We start from the raw sequence: 23,225 nt of genomic DNA on the forward strand, positions 1-23,225 counted from the left end.
AGGTGGGTCAGACACCACCACTGCAACCTCCGACCGCGTACAAAATCACTTTGTCCTGCTGTTTTCGAGGCCGCACGGAGCCAAGGCACAGGCAAACGCAAACCAGGAGCGTGTCTGTGCCAACGCTTGGACACGCAGATGTGGTCGGCTTCTTGCTCCCTACGCTGTAGTAGATACTCGAGTATATCGGGTGCTTTACAGCTTCCAAACTCTGCCCACATGCTGAAGGGAGGGGAAGAGGGAGCCTGAACTGTTATGATCTGCCAGGCTCCATCTGTCTCCTGCCACCAGGGATTTCCTGAAGCGTCTGAACGTTCACTGCTGCTTCCCACGTCAACAGAAGTGGTGCTTTTAGCAGGCTCAGTGAAGAACAGCGCTAAGTTTTCTGAAGCCAAAAGAAAAACAATAATCCCCAAGGAAGCACCCGGATGTCTCAGGCCAGTTCCCAAACCCGAGGAGATTTTACGTTTTCAACTCTGCGTAACTGAAGTGTGCGCTACCCACTAAAAATGTCTCAGGCTCACGCACGAGTTGGCACGGTCTAGAAACACACCTGGATGCCTGAGAAGAGCTGAGACGTCACAGTCGGGAGCGCCTGGGAAAAGCCCCCAGGGGAAAACAGTAATTCTGTTTGTGGGGCAGGACGTGAGCAGTCCAGGGACAGAGAAGTCTCGGGCCACACACGGAGCAGTGCAGCAAACCGAGTGCCTGAAGGAAGAGCGGTTCGTAACTTGAGCTCTGCCCTTCCCGCAACTCGAGCGGGACGGAAGGAAAGCGGACAATCCCCCCAGCCAAACCCTGCTAACACAGGTCACGTCGGGGCGCTGAGCTCTTATTTGGGCGCAGCCACTTTTTCAGGCGCGTGACTTTTCAGCTGCAGGAAGGCAACCACGTTTCACATGTGAGTGACCACACAGCACACAGACTGAGCCTCTGACGCCACGCGCTCCTGCGGCTTCACCTGGCCACGTACCTTATGGTTGACGCTAGTGAACGGTGTGTTGTCGGTGATGGTTTCAAAAGGCGACCTGGCTCCGTTCCCGTCCGTGGGGGTTGCTACTTCCCAGCTGAACTGTATGGAAGACTGGTTGATCCCAGCCTCGCTGCAGCGTTCCTTCATGACCGTGTACTTGGGGAAGTGAGGGTCACAAGGAGTGACACAGATGAGGGGATAGCCTGGGGAAGGGGATTTCTTAGCACCGTCCTTGGTGACTTCTTCCACCCGGTCGTAATCAGCCAGGGTGACGACCTGTACGGACGCAAGATGGCAGCATTCGCCTGGTGCCGAGGGGAGGGGCAGAAAAGGCAATCCTTCCCACACACTCCAAGCCTGCTACATCATCGCAGCTCTTAATTTTATTTCGGAAACCCCACTGGGGTTTTTTCAGTCTGTACTTGGAGGGGTTCTAAATCACATCCGTTGCAATGGGCAACTTACCACGGGAGGAGCTGGCAGAATCAGGCTCCCTGCTGCCTCCTGATCCAAAATAGTCACTGTTGCGGTGCTGGTCTCTCCAAGAACAGCTTCCACTGGATCATCTGGACCCAGCACCAGAGAAAAGGATTCATGCCACTCCCGGTCTTCATTGGACATGATCTCCACCTTAAACATGATGTGGTTCACACCTGTGAGAGGAAATGCAAGAGAAACAGAGAGAACTCGATTCATCATCAGATATTGCTCTAAAGTCCCCACGAAAAAAACGCACAGCGGGGCTAGGATATGACCACTGAATCATTATGATAAAATACGCATTATAGATTTTATTTCCGCTCATTTCTACTAATAATTTAGCCCTGTCTGCCCAGGAGTCTACTCTATACATACAACTCCAGCTATGACAACTGATCCAACTGATGGGGTGATAAGATTTACTAGCAGATGCCGCCCGAGGATTAATAATGCCCGTCTTGTATTAGCTGTCTGTAGTAAAAACCTACGATTCGAAGTACGTCCCCCACCCCTGCTGTGGGCAGCCCTGCTCTCTCTCACGCCAGTATGCAGAACTGCTTGGTGAGGGCTTCTCGCTCCAGCAACGTGGTCTGAGCTGTTGCACTGGATCCTGAAAGATCTCTGCTGAGCCTTACGTCTTCTGAAGAGCACTTTAGTCTCGCCTGCCCGATTCTAGCTCTTCTTCCTCTGTTCTGATCACCCTTCATTTAACAGTTCAGTCTTTTTGCGTTAAAAAATTACAGCCACAGCAGAGCGCAAGGCTGCAGCCCAGAAGAGTCACACTTTAAAAAAAGACCGCACAGTAAGTGCTCTATTTAAAATACATTACCAAAAAAAACAGAAAAAAACCCCACAAACAAACCAAACCCCAGATCCTTCCCATCCCGTGGGGCACTGTGAAGGGATGAAATGTTGTACACAAGAGAAAATATGGCAAGATGTGGGACGGCCTTCCCATTTTTTCAAGCGACATCAGTTCCAGTGAGCAGAAAGTCTCAACCATCTTTCTGTCCCCTTAGGCATTTATGGTCTGCTCGGTAAAGAGCTCACCACCGCCGGGCTTTCATTCCCTCCGCCTTTTCATTGTTCCCCTGCTTGGGCAGCAGCTTGGCACTTTGCTTAACCGAGCGGAGAGGGCTGGTGCTCAGAAGCCCAGCGTGTTTGAACCAAGAAGGCAACCAGAAAGGGAGAGGGGAAAGGACAGGTCTCACGCAAGGAAAGGGGAGAAGTCTTGCACGCCACTGAAATGCTGGATAGGTGTTTCCTCCCGCAAAGACCACGATGACCCCAAGATCCAACCCCAAATCGAATACTAAACCCCCACATCTCAGGGTGTATTATGCCTTCTTACGGCTAATGCAGTTCACTTCCCTGGGAGCAGTTAGACCTGTGTTGTCTTGTAAACCTCGTGCAAAAAGTGGCTTTTTCCAAATCTCGCAAGTATTTCCCTTCAATGCTCCTTTCCGATATACACAAAATGACACTGGTGATGCCACCTTCCCTCCAAGGACCCTTTACCTGGGCTGAATTTGAGCATTCGACTCTTGGGATAGTAATCCACTCCGGCCTGAGCTGAGCCATCGCGGGTGCTACAGCGGACTTTCGAGGTCCTGTTCTGATCCCCTCTCCGGACCACCTTGACATTTAGAACAGCGACACCCTCCGGGCCAGGCGGCTCCCGTACTTGATACGCAGCTTCTTCAAACTCAATGGTGGGTGCTAAAGAAACAGCAGTGAAGGAAAAGCCTCAGGTTTGCACAGCAGGTGACTCTTTACACGTAAAGGGCGTTCAGCAACCGGGCAGGGCTAAGCTCAGCTCCTTTTAGACACTATCTACACACCTTCAGAGCAAGGGGCTCCTCAAAGCAGGGGCCCAAACTGCAGCTGTAAGGGTTGGATGCAAATCAGGGTAAGGGTTGGGCAAAACTCAGCGCACGTATTGGCTACGGAGGATGGCAAATGATTCTCCCGTCCCCTGCCTGTGGCGACAGGACGAGGGTCAAGGGTTTTAAACTGAACGAGGGAAGATGTAGACTAGATAAAAGTAAGACATGTGTTACACTGAGGGTGGTGAGACACTGGCCCAGGTTGCCCAGAGAGGTGGTCAGTGCCCCATCCCTGTAAACGCTCCAGGCCAGGTTGGGAATAGGGAGCTGGACGGGGCTCTGAGCAACCTGATCTAGTTGAAGATGTCCCAGCTCATGGCAGGGGGGTTGGACTAGGTGGACTTTAACGGTCCCTTCCAACCCAAACTACTCTATGGTTACACAAAATCCAGGCCACACGATGGTGCTACAGCCCCCACTGTCAGTCACACCGGAGGGACCCGGCGTTCCCACAGATCTCTCCAGGCTGTCACGCTGTGGAGGGAAGGCCTCGTCTCCCAGCACAGCAACTGCCAGTGCCACTGCAGGGGGATGGGAAATGGGACAAATGGTGGGTTCGAGCCACCGTTATTCAATCCTTCCCTTAAAACCAGTGGAGTGCACAAAGCCATCACGTCAGTGACCTGCACACAGAGCTGTGACCGTGTCACCAAAGGCATTTTACATGTACTAAATTAAACCGCAAACTGTTGATGAGACTGTGCTGACTACCTTGGAACTGCATCCTACATCCTTGCCGAGTGTCCTCCCTTACCATCTTCGTCATTGGTGACAGTTACGGTTGCCACATCCATCTTCCCAATCCTAGCTCCACTCCAATGGTTTCCAAGCGGGCTACCAAGATAGACCTGGAACTGTTCTTCTGGTTCAAAGGCAGAATCGTCACTGATATAAACACTGCAGTTCTTCACCTGAAGCCAAGTAAGCGGGAGAGAACGGCAAACATTCATAAATCTGATGAAGCCACTTAACGGCCTCACTGTACTTCGCTATCTAGGGTTTAATGTCCGAGAACTGTCAATCCTGGAAGAAACACTTCTATTTTTAAGGCTGCTACTTCAGTGTGGATGAACCACAGTGTTACATGACGAGGCACAGCAGCGAAAACATCTACCTCCACAAACCGACAGCCCTCTGCCACAACAATCCCGAGTCCTGCTGACACAGAGGATTCGCATTTCATGTTTTAACCAGCTTTATCACGAAACAAACAACCCCTTCAACAACTTGCATATTGCCAGGACCAGAAGAATTTGTGACTTTAAGCATCTATGAGACCAGTTTGGACAGCCTCTGTCAGCTCCCTCTGACAACACAGAGTCGAGGAGGACATCTGAACCTCTCTCATCAATGGCGCTTCGTTCTCCCTAGAAGCCAGGTTCAGCTCACCTTCTCCCCTTTCAAGAAAGTGATGCGAGACTCCTCCGCATTTCTCCTCTCCGCGAAGTCCTCCGTGACCTCTGCTGTCTGGCTCTGGGTGTAGCACCTGACAGAGGACTCGTAGCTCAGGTCCCCGGTGCGGAAGATGGGGATGTGCAGAGTACCCTCCTTCTCCTTCACTGTGTACGTATCCCTGGTGAACTGCATGCTCGGTACTGCAGGAGGTAATAAAAAGAGTCAAGCAGCGTTGAAGCTCCACAGAGAGACAGGAGCTAATCGAGACACAAACCCCCTGGGAGAATAAATGGCTTCACTGTGCCTCAACGCAGGATTTGGTTTCAAACAAACAAGCGACCATTACTGCCATCAACCCTCTACAGAGCACAAGATCGAGACCCTGCAGCGCTTCAGAAAGAAGGCGTCTCTCCTTGTCACCTCTCAGGCACCTAACTTCAAGAGCTGACGAGACTTGTTCCTTCCCTATCGTTTTGGTGCTGTTGCAATGCGCTGGAGAACAAGACGGGGTTAGCCATACGGGGACGCTGTGTTTGCCAGGCATGTCAGGAAGGGATTACACCAGGACTCAGTCCTGCAATGGATGCTGTGTCTCAAAGCATTATCCTGCTGTCTGGGGACAGACACGCAACAAACGGCTCGCAGCAAAGAGGGCAGACCTCAACAAAAGGTACAAAGGCAGAAATGATTAGAGACTACTACAGAGTTCGATTATACAGTGTGTGCTTTCCTTAGGCAAGCAAACGCGGGAGACGTTAAAACACAGGAGAAAGTAAACGTGCAGTGAGACTTTCTCACGTAGTAAGGGGGACTTTAGCTCCCAGAAAGGACTGAGCTCTGAGCAGAGGAGGCAAAGCGTGGCTGAAAGTGCGGGAACGCTACGGGAAAATTCATTCTGCACTTCTGAAAACTCCAAGCTCTAGCGGCCAGTGAGGCATGGAAAGAAAGGGCAGACAAATGGAATGGGAGGATCCCAGGAAAATAGGCTAAATCCAGCCGAGAAACAACCTAACTCGCACTAGCCCCCTGCTGCGTGGAAGTGTTAAGGAAGAGGCCAGGATTGACCAGGTACAGCTGCCACGGGTAACCTACCATCTTGGAAGATGTCATTAATGGCCACGACCGCTTGGAATGGCTTTGTCAGCTCGGCTCCATGGGGTGAGCTGAGATAAACAACGAATGTCTCCAGCCCTTCTATCACCGGGTACTGCGCATCGTCCAGGATTGTCAGAGTGCAGGCCTAGAAGGAAAGCAGAAGTCTTGCTTTTAGAGACGCAAGGTTTTCACCCTTCCCGGCACTCACATTTGGGTGTCCAATGTAAAGTCATTACGTCAGGCCTTTTCTGAACTCATTAATCAACGGAAACGACGTTCTAGATAAATCCGGCACATCATTTCAGAGAACAGGCAGCCATCTTTATCCTGGGAGAGGTGGCCTGACCGAATCTTTTCCGGCTGAAGTGCTGATCAGGTGTGGGTCTGTGCCTGGCAGATTCATTAACAATTCTCAAGTGGCCCCGAGACGATTTTCAAAACCGGCACATGGCAAACACGGAGCACGCACATAAACAGGAGAGAAGTGTCACCAGACAGAGCAGACTCATCAGGAGTCACAGTGGCCTCTCACCTCTTCTGTCTTGCCCGGCCTGAACTCTATTTTTCTGGAGCTGGGGACATAATCGATTCCCGGGCTGGCAGACGGAGGGTCTGACGTCCGAGTGGCACACCACACCGAGACGGGGGTTGAGAGATCAGGTCCCTGCCGGAGGACTGGAATCGCTATGTTCCCTGCATCACCAGTTGCACGTCAAAGAGAACCGAGATGAGAAAGCAGCCACACACCACAAAACCGCTCCTCTCCCTTCAGCATGCCCTTCTCCCTTCACCACTGCTCCCGCACCCAGGCTATTGCGGAGAACAACCCCCAGCCTTCCCCACAGGGGCAGAGGGAAGAAACAGCCCCCTGTTCCTCCTCACCTGCGGCCTCACTGACGGTAAAAGTAGCATTCCCCAGGAACACTGTAGAGGCATCGTTGGGACCACCGATGAAGACGCTGGCTGAAGCCCGGCTGCCAATGCGTGCGTTATCTGAGGCATCGGCCAAGACGATCTCAAACTCCTCTTCTTCTTCGTATTCACTGTCATCGATCAGCGTAACGTCACACGTCGTCACGGTGACACCCGGACCGAAAACTATGCGGCTGTCATCCACCATCCCCCGGGACTTGAAGTCGGAGCCGGATTCCAGCATATAAAGGCTGCTTCCCTTGGCTGATTTGGGGACAGTGTAGCAGACGGCAGACACAGTGCTGCTGGTATCCCCTGAGACACAACAGAAAAAAACTCAAGGCTATGGAAATATTTTAACTCCATAAAGCTACGGATATATTTTAATTCCATAAAGCTATGGAAATATTCTTACTCTATTTGGTGGGGACACCACTCACTTAAATAATAAAGCAGCATTCAGAAAAGAGGGAGAGGAGTGAAAAAGAACACCATCCCTGCTCCTAAACTTGCATAAAAGCTGGCTTAGGTCTGACTTCCAGGAAGGCACCCTCCAAATCTGCGCTCTTGGTTACTGTGATCAGGAAACGGGTGGCACTTGCCTCTTAAAGAACATACAGGACAGTGTTAGGGTCCACAGAAAACACAGTATCCAGATGATAGAGAAGCTGCAAGTAAATACAAGGGTTTGCTCCTGCTCATGCTGGGAGGAGAAATGAATCCGAAAGTCAGGAGCTTTAACTGTGTCGGTGAATCTTACAGCAGAGCTGGGAAAGATAAAAAAACCCCAAACATCTGCCCTGTTGCGGTGGCTTGTCATTTCAGTTGCGCCACCAAGCTACTTCCAAAAAATCAAAGAATCACCCCAAAATCGTAAACAAGCAAATCCCAAGGAACACCACTTGTTTTGGGGGTCACTGTTATTTGCCTGCCGCAGGAAGCAGTCGTTTGCCTGAGCCCGGCAAAGGTATATAGTGCAAAGACTCCTCGGCAGCTTTGCAGTAATCCTCGTCATGCGATAAAAGACTGCAGAATAAAGCACAGAACTAAAATCCAAGCTCTAGGCAGCCCCACATAGTTCACAGTCTGTCCGCAGGGGCTTCAGTTCTCTCTGTCCCCAGTTTACTGTTGGCCACAGTCTCCAGGGCTCCCCATCCGCTCTCTCTGCCGAGTGGGTTCAGACTCCGCACGTCTCACCCACAGCAGCGCCTGCGGAGCTGCTTTCCCTCCCTCCCGTGCCACAGAGCACCAGGGAGCACAGGAATTAGATATTAAGAAATTTTTCACTGTGAGGGTGGTGAGCCCCTGGCCCAGGCTGCCCAGAGAAGCTGTGGCTGCCCCGTCCCTGGAGGGGTTCAAGGCCAGGTCGGACGGGGCTTGGAGCAACCTGGGCTGGTGGGAGGTGTCCCTGCCCAGGGCAGCGGGGTGGGACTGGATGGGCTTTGAGGTCCCTTCCAACCCAACCCATTCTATGATTCTATGAAAGTCATTCTGCCTGGCTCAACCCACCTTTCCTTTCAACAGGAGCAGAGAAAAAGCCATCGCTCTCGCTGACGTGGTACGTCTTCCTGTCGAACTGCAGGGTGGGCTCGTCCTCTGCGTCCATGATGGTGACCGTGGCCCGGGTGACGTTCCCCAGCAGAGCATAGGCTGGCATGCTGAGCTCTACGGCGAAGCTCTCCGTGCTCTCAAAGACGTTGTCATCGTTAATGACGATGGTGCAGGCCTTGGTGTCCTCCCGCTCCTCAAACTGCACCTGGAAGGCAGCGAGTGGCCTGCTCTCTTTGGACTGGGCTCTGAAACTTTCTGTCCCTCCTGCCCTACCCTGGCCTGAGTCACATACCCTGGGCACGGGTGGCATCAGACACAGACCTTCACCAAGGGTAAATGGCTGGGGGAGGTCAAAGGCAGCAGCAAAGGCAGTGCACAGCCCCCTGCCCCCTAATTTCAGTCATGGTTTTAGCCCTTTGCATGATGAGGAATGACATTCCTGCTCAGGGCAGCCTGTGACACTTGTGGTCTGTCGGAACACTGCTGCAAAGTGCGTCCGCCAACACAAGAAAACTGGTGAAACCTCTTCTGAAAGCAAAGAAACCACTAATTTTTAGAAAGGAAATCGTCTCCTTTGTGTATTTATCAGTTCTTTCATCCAGGCTTGATGGCCTGCACGGTTTAGGGTGGCTATTAGGAAAAATTTCTTCACAGAATGGATTATCAAATATTGGAACAGGCTGCCCAGGGAAGTGGTTGAATCACCATCCCTGGAGGTATTTAAAAGACGGGTAGACGTGGTGCTTAGGGACATGGTTTAGTGGTTTTTGGCACTGTTGGGTTGATGGTTGGACCTCTGAAAGGTCCTTTCCAACCATGACAATTCTATGATTCTATAGTCAGACCTTCCCTCTCCTGGTGTCCCCAACCTACCTGCCCTGCGTACTCCACATAGTCCTGCTCTCCTGGCTGCGAACCGGAGCTGGAGGTGGCCGTTCCCTGCTCGGTGCGGCACAAGACAATCGCGTACTGGTTGAGGTTACCGATCCGCCTCACGGTGACGCTCACAGAGCCTGCGCTCTCTCTGACGTTGTAGCTGGAAATGTTATCAAGCAGATACAAATAACAGGCTGGGGAGCAAACCCTATGTCTTCACACTGATGCAGAGCAACACAGACTCAGGCTGACTGTGGCCTCCATGCAAAATCCAAGGGACGCTAATAAGCAGGGTCTTGGGCAGATGGCAGCTATTCCGCAACCCTACTCCCCGGTTTAACCCGGCTGGGTCGTCTTCTTGCTGACGCGCACATGAGTTCCCACTTCCACGCTGGCTGCTGTTGCCCTCTCTCCGAAATCAACAGCGTTAATTCAACAGGAATGCCACGTGTGGTGCTACAGTGCACAGCACTGCGACCTCCGTCCTGATGGGGCGCCAGCGAAATACAGGCAGAAATGATGGTAAGTGCCCCAGAATTTCATTTCCATGCTGTAGGTCCAATGACATATGACAGAGCTCAACCTGCCCCGCTCCAGGTAAGAGCCCAACCGTCAGAAGAGTGCTGTAATGCCCATGCCATTTACCTGGTGTACGTAAAGCTGAGGAGAGACCACTGGACGTGGAAGATGTTGCCGCTGACCACATTGGGTTTGCTGTCCTTCACTAGGAACTGAAAGCTGTCCACGGTCTCCTGAACCTTCTCCTCGTGCATCACGTACCGAATGAGGCCCTGGTTCACGTCCTCTGCAGGGAGGAGACATCCGATGAGCCAACCCAGGACTTCAACGCAGTTTTAAAGACGAGCAGTGCGGAGACATGCATCTGCATGGCCGCAGGGATCGGGTTCTCCGCACACCCTTTATGCTGCAGCAGCTTTTCTAACTTCCTTGGTCTTACCTGTGGTGGAAGCCAGCCTACAAGCTGTGACAAGACATTCCCTCGATAGTCTAAACATCGACCAGACCTTGTGATGATTAGATCCACATACAGTACGTACAACTCCTCTTTACTGTCCCGAGTCAAATCTCCAGCTCTAACAAGTCTGGAGAACCTGGGTGTGCTACAGGACACGGGCTGGCATCTCTACGAAATCACAGGATTTCTGCAATCGAGAGCTAAGTTCAATTCTTATTTTTGACACACCTCTGAGATCTCCCCCTTGTCTTCTCCCCTCCCACCTTTTCTTCTTCCCCACACACAAGCTGTTTTGACAAACTGAAGCGGCTGAAGGGAAAAAGCAACAATACACAGCCCAACTTCCATACCCTGCGTAAAGGTGGTCACAGTTGTCCCCGGTTTCAGCTTGTTCTCCACGTAACCGTTTCTGGGACCAGTTGTTATCTCATAGATCAGCTGTTTGTCATCTGTGTCAGGGTCCGTCGTCAGTAATTCCTTCTTAGTGATTAGATTGGTTGCCTGGATTAAAGCCAAACCAAGGGAGTAAAACTCTGGAGATCCAGCAGTGCAAGCCTGATTGACCGTTCATCCAAAAAGCCCAACCATCCCTCTGTCAAACAGTGCTCCACGAGGGAAAAGCTAGGGGATGTAAAAGCACAGAGCACACAGCACACGAAGGGTTCACATTCTGCCTCACATCTGGTTTGTTTAATAAAAAAAAAAAAAAAAAAAAAAGACATTGTGGCTCAAAGAAAAGCAAATCCAGAACAAGCTGCCCAGCCCTATCTATCTGGGGCTAAAAGCTACGACAAATATTTGGGTTTCACCCGGAAACCGCTGCTCCGTGAACTGTGCTGATGCTCAGGTGAGGCCTGGCTTCGCCCAAAACATTTGCAAACCGCCTTGAGCTGAACGATTCGCTCAGGACAGTTCATGCTGCTTTAGCGTGCCTGCACTAGTCCTCCTTCAAATGACCTCACAGGGATGTGCCTCAGTTCCACCACATTTTGCCTTCTGTTTAAAAAGAAACCAGCTTTAAGAACAGGAGAAAAAGGAGAATTGAGCTGCCTGAGGCTGCAGGAGTGCTTTTTCTGCAGTCAGGAATTTGAGCTGAGATAGCCACTTCTTAATGCAATTTCCTACTACAGCCTCTTCTAACCCTTTTTCCTGGGAAGACCTGAAGTATTTCTTTGCAATTAACGCCAGGTCCTCAAAAGTGAGAGGTTCCGGGGGTTTTGTTCGAACGTCAGCAAAACGAAGGCGCGTCACAGCAAGAAATCCCTATGCCGCATTTCTTGGAAAGCCAGGTATCTCTGCCATGGCTGCTGCGGCACGTAATCAAGACTTCTCTGCCACCAGCAAAGCTGAAAACAGACCGCCCTGGGGAGGAGGGACGAGGGGCAGGACGTGTCCACCCAGGTTCTTGTGCAAGAACCAAGAAGAGCCAGGCTTGGCGGTCCTGCTGATGTAAGGGAAGGAGGTGACCCAGGAAGCAATTTAGTGCCCTGGAGCCACTGTTTAGCTAATGGAGCTGCAGGGCAGGCATCCCTGCACACCTCTGCCTTTTCCAAGAGGCACAGAGGGACACCAGTGCTCTGTCACAAAAATAAAAATGCTGAGGGATCAGGAGGTTCTCTCGTGAAGCTCCTTCTCCTGGAACAGCCAGAGGAACAAACTAAGCAAGCAGTTACCTTGCCATCCACGTACTCCAGCCACTGCAACCCCAGGTTGGTGACGACCCTGGGTGTCCCATCATCCACAGAGAGAATGTCCACTTTGAAGCGCTGCGGTGCTGTTGTCACAACCTGACAGAAGTTCAGAGAGACAGACGTTACTTGGGGAGTCGAAGCCTCATCCACCGTATTACCAATTTTGCTCCCTTCAGCTCCGTTGGGATCAAGGTCCTGCGGCGAGTTTGCACACACAAGGGCTGGTACACCAGGGAAAAAGCGTGCGGCAACACATAACTGAGAATACTCAGCTTTTACCTTCAGCGGAGCGACAGCAGCTAAGTCTCCCCTTCTCTGAGAGGAGGTAGTTTTCTATTAGCTATAGAAGATCTTCCTCGCATCCCTTCTCCTCCCCTTACCTTCTTCCCCCCATCCTCCATAATGAAGAAGGGATTGGTGCCATCAGACACAGTGAAAGTGAAGCGATCTTTCAGCGAGTTGCTGCCATCATGACTGTAGCTGATGCGGTTCTGGTAGATGTCGTCCATCGTGAAGGTGGTGGCTTGGTGGTAATGCTGCCCATTGCTGGTGCGTTCAATCAGGCCGTGCCGAGGGGGCTGCACGACGGTGAACGTAATAGACTCAGCCTGCAGCAAGGAGACAGAGTGGCAAAGCTGACGATGTGAGCCCAGGACCAGGGCAGGCAGGTCCTGCCAGTTCGAGATACTTGGAGAAGGACTCTACGCCCAGACAGCTTTCCTTGCACAGTGTTTCCAACCAGGGGTTGAAACGCGGCACCATGCGCTGAATTGGTTCATCCTGAGGCCTGCCCTGTCTTCATCTACAAAATAACCCCAGCCAGGGAGAGCTACGCCAGAGCCATCACACCAAACTATTGGTTCGGCTGGTCTGAGACGGCTCCCGCCTTCCTGACAACCCCTTGAACGCAAGAGCAGCCCCCCATTTTTGCAGCCATTCTAAGCAACGTGCCCCTTGTCACTTCTGTCGGGGTGGAAGCAGCGAGGACCTTTGGGGCAGGATCTTTGGCTCAGGGCAATAACCGGCAGCCAGGAGCTCTCTTGCTGTGGGGAAACTGCGGCGCATGAGGCAGAGCCAATGTGACACCTGAGACAGACCCAGGAGGAGGAGGAGGAAATGTCATTTTCACCTGTGCTAGCTCAGTGTCAAGGCTAGGCATAAGCTGAGTTCAAATCCACAGAGAGAAGGTGGGACAGGGCAAGCATCAGCTCTTATCACAACTTCTAAGTGTTCTCCACGCAGGTTTGTTGCTTATGTGTCTGAGAGACGCCCCAGATGACGCCGTTTCTCAAGCCAGGGCTTTGCTTCGCTCACGCACTCACTCATTCATCTGTTTATATACAAACTGGGCCTCCCACAAGCTGTTTGTTTGATGTTGGGATCAGACGGGGTATGATCACGGGGAGAGACGACACTCCCTGGAATCTCTCTCTTTGGACACAAGCCCATTTTGCGGATAGCCCAGATGTGCGGCAGAAGAGGGGAGGGAGGAGGCGAGGGGGGGTCCTGCCTTACCTCTGTGTCAGCGTCTGTTGCTTTAAGCTCAAACTCTGTGATGGTTTTTCTCACGCCTTCCTGAACTGTCATCCCCAGGCTTTGCACTACGGGTAAGGAGTCATCCACAGGGTTTATGGTGATGTCAAATGTCTGGCTCACCTGGAACAGGAGGAAAAGCCTCTCTTGACGAATTCAGCCTACCAAGAGCGCAACTCCATTGAAACGGCAGACCACCGTGATGCACTGAGTTTGGGTCACTTTGGTTTGGCCTCATTTAATAAGTAAACAAGAGCTTCTAAGTTCAGATCTTGTGAACGTGGCCTCTTCTATCCCTCCCCACTAATTTATCCTTCCTCTTTCTGTGATATTTATGGATACGCACTTTCCCCTCGCTCCCTCATTCTCCTTTGTCCCTCTCCCTCTATTTGCAGCTATGACTCTTCCCTTTCAGACAGTAGGAAGGAGACATTTCTCAAGGGTCTAACTGTGCTTCTGGGTACGTTGTCAGTGCGCTGGATCAAAGCTGAGCTCCAGGAGCAATGGGCAAGCAGATGAAAACCAGACACGAAATCTTAGTACACCACTCTCATGAGGCTACATCTCAGGTGGCTTTCCTTCCCAGGGCTTGCTCCCTCCCCTGTGGTACCTAAGATCTCTCGCAGCAGGGGAAGTAAGAGCACCCACCATTGCCAAACGACAAGCCCACACGTGGCTTGTTTCATCTCCTTTGCTACGTGTAACTGTCTCTTGCAAGCACGCAAGAGGAAAACTGAGTCCCATCACATCCTGCAGAATCAGCAGCCTGCTCCGACTCAGGCAAAAAACCGTGCTGAGACTCACCTCGTTCGTTCCATCAGACACAGAAAAGGTGAACGCATCCGTATGCTTTTCGATGTCACTGGTGTGGACGTACTGGATGCTGTGAGAGGCCAAATCCGCCTGGCTGAAAGAACTAATTCTTGTCCCTAGAAAAAGAAAAAATAGGGGAAAATGTGCAACAGAAAAAGCGAGGCAGGGAAAAATACAGGGAGCTGGACATATCTAGCCATAAGCACTCAGTCTTGGCCTGTTCTGCTCCAATTCAGGCTGTACCATGAAGCTGAGCTGAGCCAGGGATTTAGCTGGCACGGAGCCTCCTAAAAATTCTGCTCAACAACTTGTAAATTAACGTAGCGGCAAAGCTTCTGCAAAAAGCAGCGTAGACTTCTTCCCAAACTTACAATTTTAGAAAGGCACCTCACACTGCCAGGACACCCTGTTGGGGACGGGTGGGCCTCTCAGGGCAGAGAGCGAGAGAGAAGCTGTGAGAAAAACAGCAGATTTAACACTTGGATTTTCACTCCTGTTCAGGCCTGATCTAACCAGGGCATCACTGAGTATGGGCAAAAAATTTCCCGGCCTCACAGCAGTTTTCAAAAATGCCTTTAAAGTCTCTGCTCTCTCTTCCCCTCCTTGCGCCCCTGCATTTAGACAGAGTAAGCCCCACTTTCAACGCTGACTTCTTTTGTGACATCTTTACAGGTCATTAGGTGTGACGCGGACACAGAAAGGTACCCGACAAGCATTTTAAAAAGCATTTGAGCCTTTAAGTCTCATTGCTGCGTTCGACAGGCCTACTGCTCTTAACAGCCACCAAAAGCCCGACAAAAAGTTTGTCGCCACTTTATCACACTAAACAGCTACTGACAAGTATTGGCCACGCTACAAAAGACACCGGGATCTGATATAAATAAATGAGCCCAAACTGGATGATTAGCCGAGGTTTCCTCAGAGCTCATTAGCTTTAGAAGTTCGTGTTCTCTTTTGAAGACTCCAGTACTCTCTCCCTAAGTTTAGGTCATTTAAATCACGAGAACTCTTTCACAGTGTGCAACTCTGTATCTTTTTTTAGTCCATCGCAGACATGAAAAAGCACAGAAATCAGAATCATCACATAACAGGAGGAATAAAATCCTTAATCAAGCTCTTTCAGGTCTCCGAAGTACAAGATTCACTGTTAAGTTTGCAATTTAGACAAAAATATTGCAAGTTCTTCATTTTCTCTCAGCAGGGGGTTTGCCGATTATAACTTTGATTCGTTATTCCTACCCTTCCAACGTGTTCGCCAGAGGACAGCTTACACCGTGAGAAAATGAGGCAAACCACGCACTAAATCTCAGCTGTACAGGGTCTGTCTGCATCTTGAAAACATACAGCAGATATTTCCGCTTTCGCTTCATGTTAACGAGAGATCTAATTCTAAGAAGAAATATAGTCTTAGATGAGTATGATCTAAATCAGAAGAGCGTATTTTATGACAGCACAGATTTAGACAAATTAATCAGAGAGGGGTAGGACAGTCATACTGTCAGTGGGCATGGGAGGCAAATCTAAAATTCAGATCACATTTGCGGGTAATCCTTTTCCGAGTTTCACAGGATTGACTGATATCCCCTCCCCGAACTACCAGAATTCATTATCCAGCGTATCCATCTCGCCACAACTAAAACTAACCCTGTGGTTAGTTCCCTTCCTCTCTCCAAAGCTGGGAAAAGAGGCTGGTGTTTCGGGATGAAGGGCCATACTGGCCAAAAGGGGACTGAAAGCAAGTTGTCTGTTCACCAAGGTGGGCTCTATTACCATGGACACAGGGGATGGATTATTCTGGGAGTTGTCCTGGATGTGGTCACGGAAATGGCTGAAGGTTTGTCCGCAGCAGGAAGTCCTGAAAGAGGAGATTCACACAGCGGCCAGCGGGACTGACCCGCCAACTCCACCAGGCAAGGTTCCCGTGGGGCATAAACTCACGCAGAGGCTGAATAAATCCTCATCTGTGATTACTGGGCTGCCTTGTCTCCACTCACCCTGTTCTCCACCTCTCTGGGCTAACGACCATTTGATTTCTATCGGGAAACATAACCCTTCGCTGCTGCCTCCAAGCACGTTTTTTCTGCAGTGACCCTGGGGGGTTTAAAAGCCCCTCCGGCGCTTTTCTGCTAGGAGTAACCAAGCGGGTAAAATACCACCCTGCTTACCTGGGGAGGCCACACGCTCCAGGCGCCCCAGCTGCGGCTGCCTGGTGAGCTTGTACTGGAGCTGGGTGGGCTCACTGTCCTGGTCAGTGGCAGAGAGCTGCAGGGTTGTGATCGTCTTCGCCGAGTTCTCATCCAAGACCAGCCCTTTGTTAGCGATGATGGAGGGGGGAAATCTGTTCTCTGAAGGGGTTAAATGCAAAGCTGAGTTAGGAGACAGCCACCCTCCTTTCCCTGCTGTTATCCAAACCAGGTACTTGTGCTCAAGCAAAAAAAGCAAAAGGCAACATACACAAAAACACCTCCCAGACTGCTAATTCCAAAACAGGTACTCTGGGCCTCGGCATTAATCGAGGGGATGGCAACATTATAAAGTCTTAAAGACAATCTAGACAGTATGAAGATACTAAGGGGAATTTTTCTACCTATTCCACTGAGTTTGTCAGAAGCCAAAGAACTAATCCTTACGACCGTGAACTCTCCCCATGCCCCAAACTTGAATTAACCGCAAATAAAAAGTGCATCTCAAGAATGACATCTTAACTTGCAGGACACGTGGGATGGGCACCTATGAAGGCCTCAGCTCTCAGCAAAGAAAACATAGCTTCAGCACTATCTTTTACCTAACACAGTAATATAAAAAACCTGGTCCGTCAGTTTGTTGCCGTCTGCATCGATCACATCAAAGGTGAAGGCGAAATTTCCGCCAGGATCCCCTTTCTTGTGACTGTACACCACTTGTCCTGGAGAGAGGGACGGGAGAAAAGAGGTGGTTTATTACAGGCTGCACCATTTAATCCTTAGTTTGGAACAAGGCTGGCACCACAGGCCGAGGGACCTGGGGCTTGACAGAGCTCCTGGATTTGGATTTCATTACTTTTTCTCTTTATTCTTTTTCTCCCGCTGAGAGAGACTTTCTTTAACACTTGCTTAACGATACGTGTTTCTGCTGTAACGGAACAACCTTATCTTCTTTCTTTCCCTCCCCTGCTTCAAGTCATCCTCCTCCTCTCAAAAAGATCACAGAATCACAGAACATCTCAAGCTGGAAGGGACCCAGAAGGATCATCGAGTCCAACTCGCTGTGCCTCGCAGGACTACCTAAGACGGCCACATATTACTCGCCATGATTATCTGAAGTCAAGCACTCTCACCTTTATTTATATCAGCCTGGGTGAAACTTTTGACAGGTCCTTCGACAGAGATCTGGACTGGATTATCGATTTTGGTCAACTGCAGATGCCCCACGCTGGGATCTCTCTTCATGACAAATCTGATCGTCGTGTCATCTGAATAAATAGCTGCTGCTCTCAAGTGCTGATCTGTCAGGTGTGCTGCAGAGCCTGGACCACAGAAAGGAAGACCACAAACAACTTCAGGCCAGTCCGGTTAAACGACTGGTTTAGACTGGACCACACAGCAATACCAAGCAATACCATTCTCCCTCTCCCCGTACCAGCTGGGAGCTGCAGGTTCCTGTTGACAGCTAATGTGGGGGGCTGCTTCTTCGGCAGGTCCATGGAGAACTCCAGCCTCCCCGTCTGCCTGTAGAGACCGTCCGTGATGGAGAAGCCAAACTCATCTGTTTGTGCTGCCGCACCGCTCTGAGTATAAACGATCAGCTCATCCAAAATGTCCTGGTAGGTGAAAGATGAGCCCATGGACAGCACACGTCCATGCTCCGGGGGCTCCGCGGCAGTCTGCCTCCTGCGGAGATGACCTGACAAATAGATGGATGAAAATTATGGGGAGAAGACAGCCGGCTGGGGACTTTTTCCATGCCAGCTCACAGAGGCGGACGTAGCCTTACCGGCAAAACTGAAGGAAGTTACCTGCTTATTGCCAAAACTGGTGAGAATTTGGCTACAGAGATGAGAGGTGAAAAAGGGAGCAGAGCCCTCACTAGTTGAACATGACTCTAGCCGTCACTTGACACACTGCAGATAGACACCAGGTGCTCGGCTCTTTGGAACTGAACCCCGCAATAGGAAATGGGGTAACACAAAAGGGAACTTCCCAGGGAAATGCGTGCAGTCCCCCTTCCTCCTCTCCCACAAACAGCCAGGGACATCTCCCAAAGAACAGGTCTGTTCTGAAACACAATCTTTCTGCGGCTGCTGCTCCAAACGCAGACTAAATGTGCTTTACGCACATACGCCAGGCTCCTCTCTCAGCTATAAAGACACACGGACACGGACGCACAAAGACATGCTCTCTCGCGCTCTCTCTCGGCCCCCCCAAGCTTGTCAGGACTTACCACGTTCAGGACTTTTGGTCACCACGATGACAAGCTCGCTGTTCTGGGTGTCCAAGTCCTGCAGGTTGAGGGAGGCGTTGGTAACCACCACACCCGAGCCCTCACGCACTCTGACAGGCTCCAGCACCATCTTTGGGGGCTCATCGTTCCGCCGCTGCACGGGTCCCAAAGGCACACAGTCAAAAAAGGGAAACGGCCAAGGGGGAAAGACCGCTGCCCCCCTGAATGAAATACAGGCTCCCAAATGACAGTACTGGTGCTGATATCCATCAATGGGCTACACCAGCCTCTCCAAATCTATCCAGCATCTTTTAAAGAGGGAGGAGACATCTGAAAAATAAGCCCTGGGGAAGACGCTGCGACGCACAACTCTGGCGTCACAGGGGAATTACGGGGCTGCACTAGGGGAAGCAAACAGATAGGAGGAAGGAAACTCCCTTTAATCCCCTTCCCACAAAGGAGTGCGCAAAGCTTGCGCTTTAAAGGGCATGTGTCTGTGCGAAAGGAGAGGGCTCTGGCAGCCACTGAGCACAGACGTACCTGAATTGTGATGTTGATGCTCTGCAACTCAGACTGGCCAAAGCTGTCACTCACGTAAAAGCTGAAAACATCGCTTGTTGGCTCGATGCTCTCATGGACGCTCTGGAAGTAGTAAATGCTGTTCTCTAGAACATCTCGAAGGGAAAAGGATGCGTCTCCGGTCACAGCAGACTCACTCTGTGGGCCAAAACTCTCACCTGCAAACCAGAGCGCCGCCAGTGAAAGGCTGTTCAATTCACTGACGAACTAAAAATAAAAGCAGCAGGATCAGGAGAAGAATGGCACACTGTGAAGGGTGCAGAAGGATGTCCGTTCCTACAACACGGCTTTCACACATCTTGTGACCTTTGCAGAAAGGAACATCTGCTGCCTTAGAGCAGGCATTAGGGAAGCTGCAGTTTTATGTGTAATACAAGCAATGCCACGTCCCAGAATTACTCAGGCTTTCTTCAAAGATGAGACGATGGCTGATGTGCCATCTGGCCTCAAAATAATCTCTACCTCCAGCTCCACCTTGCAAAACTAAGTCTTACGCTTAAGAAAATCACCCAGCCGTTGCCTATATTCAAGGAGAGAGGCTCACCATTACCAAAATGGCACAAACCGGAGTTCATTCATAGGCCACAATTAGGAGGGATGATGTGGAACGATTCGCAACCTGTGCCCTCCAGAAGAAAGGCAATCACGGTTGTAACAAGCCACTAGACTGGCAAATCCACAGGGATATTTTACAAAGGTGAGTTATGATTTAAGTCAAACGATATATGCCACTCCTGTTAGGACAGCACGCAGGATTAAGCAGACAAGTCTCCTGGAGGAACATCTTTGCACAATATGGTAGAAATCCTACCTTTTCTTGATAATGCAATGAGAAAAGAGAACGTTACTGGCCACGCTCTGCCACAGCTCTCGCAGCCTTAAAGCTTGCTGGGACATTTAGAGGGATTTAGCAAAGTTTGTTCTGTGTAACGAGGACAGCCAAAATAAAGCATGATGAAAATACATCACATGGGCTTGTAGAAGCTTTTCATGTCCCAATCTCACAACATTGACCAGTCTGGAACAAACAACAATTAGGAGGAAATGCTCCCCAGAGACACTTTATCTCCTAACGCTGATCTCACGAGCTCTTTATGATCAACCGACGCCAACCAGCACCGCACCGAGGAACTGCGGTGAGCCAGATTAGAATGTGCTCCAGCACGACAATTCCTACGTTCCCTTGCATTAGCCATGAGGAAGAAGAGTTAGCCAAGCACTTTACCTGTCTTAGTGTTTTCAATATAGCCATACATAGGTAGAGAGATAACTGTGACCTTCAGGTCTTCCTTGGCAGCGGTATCATAATCAGCAGCTAAGTGGTGATGGGCCAGCAGTGGGACCCTGCCCCCCTCATCCACCTGGAAAGCAAAAGCAGGTGACAGAACTACTGGAAACACACACAACACACAGCTACACACAGATGGTTACTGAACAAGTCTGCCTCTATGGAAGAGGCTTGTCCGGTCTCCGAAGTCCTGCCCTGTCCTCCCCTAGATCTGTTAAGCACGAAATCAGCTGGAAGGTGAGGTGGGACGGGAAGAACAAAGCTTGCCTGGCCCCCAAGAGGAGCCTGCGAGTGCTTTTGCGGGGCAAGAAGAGAGCTGGCAGAGTCACGCTGACCTCTTGGGAGGCGAGATCTGCATTTCTTGTTGAGCAGAGCCTTTTGAAGGCAAGGGAGGGGGAATGCAAAGCTGAAAAGGTGGGAGATGACTTCAAAAGGCTTTGATAAGGAGTCTGAAATGCTGCGTATCACTCCGAAGCACCAGATGTTTTCAGACTTGTCTTTGCTCATTTTTTACATGCAAGCTGGGGAAATAAGGGGCAAAATATTAAACAGGAGGAAGGGAGACTTGTTCCACTGGTGTCAACAGGACACCCTAGGGAGAACCCATCTCCTGACTGGAACAGATGTAAGAAGGTAAGGTTCAGGGATGCAGCCTTATTGTCAGCCTTCTCTGGTCTCCAAGTAATTTGTTAACCCTTTGCCCTCACAGGATTGCACGCACGACACCGTGTTTCTTCTGTGATTTCCCCTCAGTTCAGGAAAGCTGTTCAGTTCCTCACATCTACGACATTCCTGTCACGGTTCCCAGTATCCTGGGTAGCCACTTACAGTGATATGGTCAGCAAAAGCAAGGAGCGACGGCGTGGTTTGGGCAGGCGTGATAGTGACAGTGAACATCTGTCTGTCCAGCCGGTTGTTATCAGCATCCAAAACAGCGAAGTGGAAGATGTCCGTAACTGGCTGATTGCTGGTCTCAAACGTGGTGGAGTAGCTGGGGAAGACAGAACGCGATCTGGGTCAGGGAGTCTCACTGCCAGTCAGGCAAATACATCTCATCTCTGCATTCAGGGGTTTTCGGTGCCGCCCACCTAAAGTATCACCACGACACTGCAGATACAGAACAAATCCCCATAATCTGAAGCCGCACCAATTGCTGGCATTTCAGACATGCACAAACACCTAATTCCGCAGGCGGGAAAGGCTCTCATTTATAATCTCACAGGATACCAGGGCCAAGAAAGGGAAAAATATCTTTGATACACTGTACCAACATAATATAGCCCAGAGATCCCTGAGGAAAGCCCTCTCAGCTTTTAACTGGCACAGCTTGAAGGAGAACAGCTCTTTGATACCTGATCCGCTGGTTGTTGATGTCTTCCATGGTGAAATTATAAACCTTGGAAAGCTCTTCGTCGTGAGAGCCAGACATCCGTAAGAGGGTGCCGTATGCAGGCAGAGATATTAACTGGATTCTTATCTCTGAGTCAGGAGAATTGTTGTCCTAAACATGAAGGAACAAACCAAACCAAATCAAGACAAGATTAGCTTTTGTTTCCCTCCACTAAAAATGGGAGGAATAAGATGTTTTATAGGGAAATACATCAAGCTAGCTGGGTCAGACCCACAGCTGACGAATATTAAATGAAGCTCTCTTGATGAGAAGAGACTCCATTGGCTTGACATCCTCAGAATCTACCACAAAATGTCTTTTTATCTTCTCTCAGCTCACAGAGTTTTTTCTGTGTGTCTTTGTATCGCGTCAGCACAATCTCCCAGACATAAACCTGGTATTTTTGTTTTCGAATCCGGATTTTCGAATGGACTGTTGGACCATTTATGTAATAGGCATTTCCTGATTCCAGATAAAGCCAGCCAAAATTTAGCTGATGGCTGGCACAGGGGGGAACTGTTGCCCACCAGTGCTTCAGCGACACAAAGCTAAGTTCAGTTCTTAGTAAAACAAAGGTTAATGAGGAGCAATGCTGCAAAAGCCAGATTCAAATCAAATTAAAAGCCAATTTTTGGCTCTTTTTAACTACATTAAATACAACCATCTCTATGACATCGCAACTCAGATGTCATCTTTCTTCTAGAAGTTTTTGTTGGTTGCCTGAAAGAGAAGACCCAAAGCAGAAATTATCGTATCCTCAGCGTACAGGGTCAGGAACGAAATCCTCTTTTCCCCAACTGTTCTCTTACTCAGATTAAACCTGAAGAGCTCCCTTGTCAGCCCTCCTCCTTCCGAGGAGAACAGGACAGTCCCCAGCCTTGTATCCAGACTGATCCCTTGGAAAAAGCATTCACCTGCCTTCTTATCCCAGCTCACCCCCTGCAGTTCCCTCATCACCTCTGACAGCTACTACCTGAGGTGTCTCCAGCCTCACACGTGCACTGCAATCTCTCCTCCCTCCTCGCTAAGGGGAGCACATCTGCATACCTGAAACCCGCTGCTACTGCATCTGCTGCTAAACCATCCGCGAGGAGTAAAACACCTTGCCTTCCACCAGCAGGACAACCCTTGTACAACACGCAATCCCTGCGACCAACTCCAAGCTACCGAAGAGCGCAGCATCTTGGGTTGCTTAAACCTCCCCCCTTCAAATACGTGCAGAAAAAGAACCAGGCAATTTTGGAAGGGAGGCAAGGGGGATGAAATTTTCAAGGGATTAGCACTTAGCAAATCCATGTGCTTTCTTAGCGAGTCTGTTTTGATACTAAAATCTAGGATTAACTCAGTTCTCATGTTTAGCGTGGCGGT

At 50.3% G+C, this 23,225-nt stretch overlaps 1 protein-coding gene across 5 annotated transcripts in view; it reads right to left on the bottom strand.

Moving 5' to 3' along the window:
- FRAS1 (Fraser extracellular matrix complex subunit 1) overlaps window positions 1–23,225 on the bottom strand; it is a 167,370-nt gene that overhangs the window by 10,723 nt on the left and 133,422 nt on the right. For 2 of the 5 annotated variants that reach the window (XM_063335505.1, XM_063335506.1), the window contains 25 exons: window positions 21,820–21,968; window positions 21,296–21,458; window positions 20,405–20,540; window positions 19,141–19,337; window positions 18,601–18,754; window positions 17,800–18,063; window positions 17,498–17,686; window positions 16,967–17,086; window positions 16,347–16,526; window positions 14,173–14,297; window positions 13,351–13,491; window positions 12,216–12,443; window positions 11,818–11,931; window positions 10,495–10,645; window positions 9,814–9,973; window positions 9,166–9,328; window positions 8,251–8,497; window positions 6,712–7,056; window positions 6,362–6,522; window positions 5,827–5,974; window positions 4,729–4,934; window positions 4,094–4,250; window positions 2,972–3,172; window positions 1,439–1,626; window positions 974–1,249 (listed from right to left, as the gene is read on the bottom strand). In XM_063335505.1, coding sequence (XP_063191575.1) covers window positions 974–1,249; window positions 1,439–1,626; window positions 2,972–3,172; window positions 4,094–4,250; window positions 4,729–4,934; window positions 5,827–5,974; window positions 6,362–6,522; window positions 6,712–7,056; window positions 8,251–8,497; window positions 9,166–9,328; window positions 9,814–9,973; window positions 10,495–10,645; window positions 11,818–11,931; window positions 12,216–12,443; window positions 13,351–13,491; window positions 14,173–14,297; window positions 16,347–16,526; window positions 16,967–17,086; window positions 17,498–17,686; window positions 17,800–18,063; window positions 18,601–18,754; window positions 19,141–19,337; window positions 20,405–20,540; window positions 21,296–21,458; window positions 21,820–21,968 — 4,563 coding nt within the window. Of the gene's footprint in view, window positions 1–973; window positions 1,250–1,438; window positions 1,627–2,971; window positions 3,173–4,093; window positions 4,251–4,728; window positions 4,935–5,826; window positions 5,975–6,361; window positions 6,523–6,711; window positions 7,057–8,250; window positions 8,498–9,165; window positions 9,329–9,813; window positions 9,974–10,494; window positions 10,646–11,817; window positions 11,932–12,215; window positions 12,444–13,350; window positions 13,492–14,172; window positions 14,298–14,552; window positions 14,634–16,346; window positions 16,527–16,966; window positions 17,087–17,497; window positions 17,687–17,799; window positions 18,064–18,600; window positions 18,755–19,140; window positions 19,338–20,404; window positions 20,541–21,295; window positions 21,459–21,819; window positions 21,969–23,225 lie in introns of those variants that run through there. The other 3 variants (XM_063335507.1, XR_010071148.1, XM_063335508.1) reach the window with 3 other exon arrangements.

Source organism: Chroicocephalus ridibundus, chromosome 5 (assembly GCF_963924245.1).
Source record: "Chroicocephalus ridibundus chromosome 5, bChrRid1.1, whole genome shotgun sequence".
NCBI lineage: Eukaryota > Metazoa > Chordata > Aves > Charadriiformes > Laridae > Chroicocephalus > Chroicocephalus ridibundus.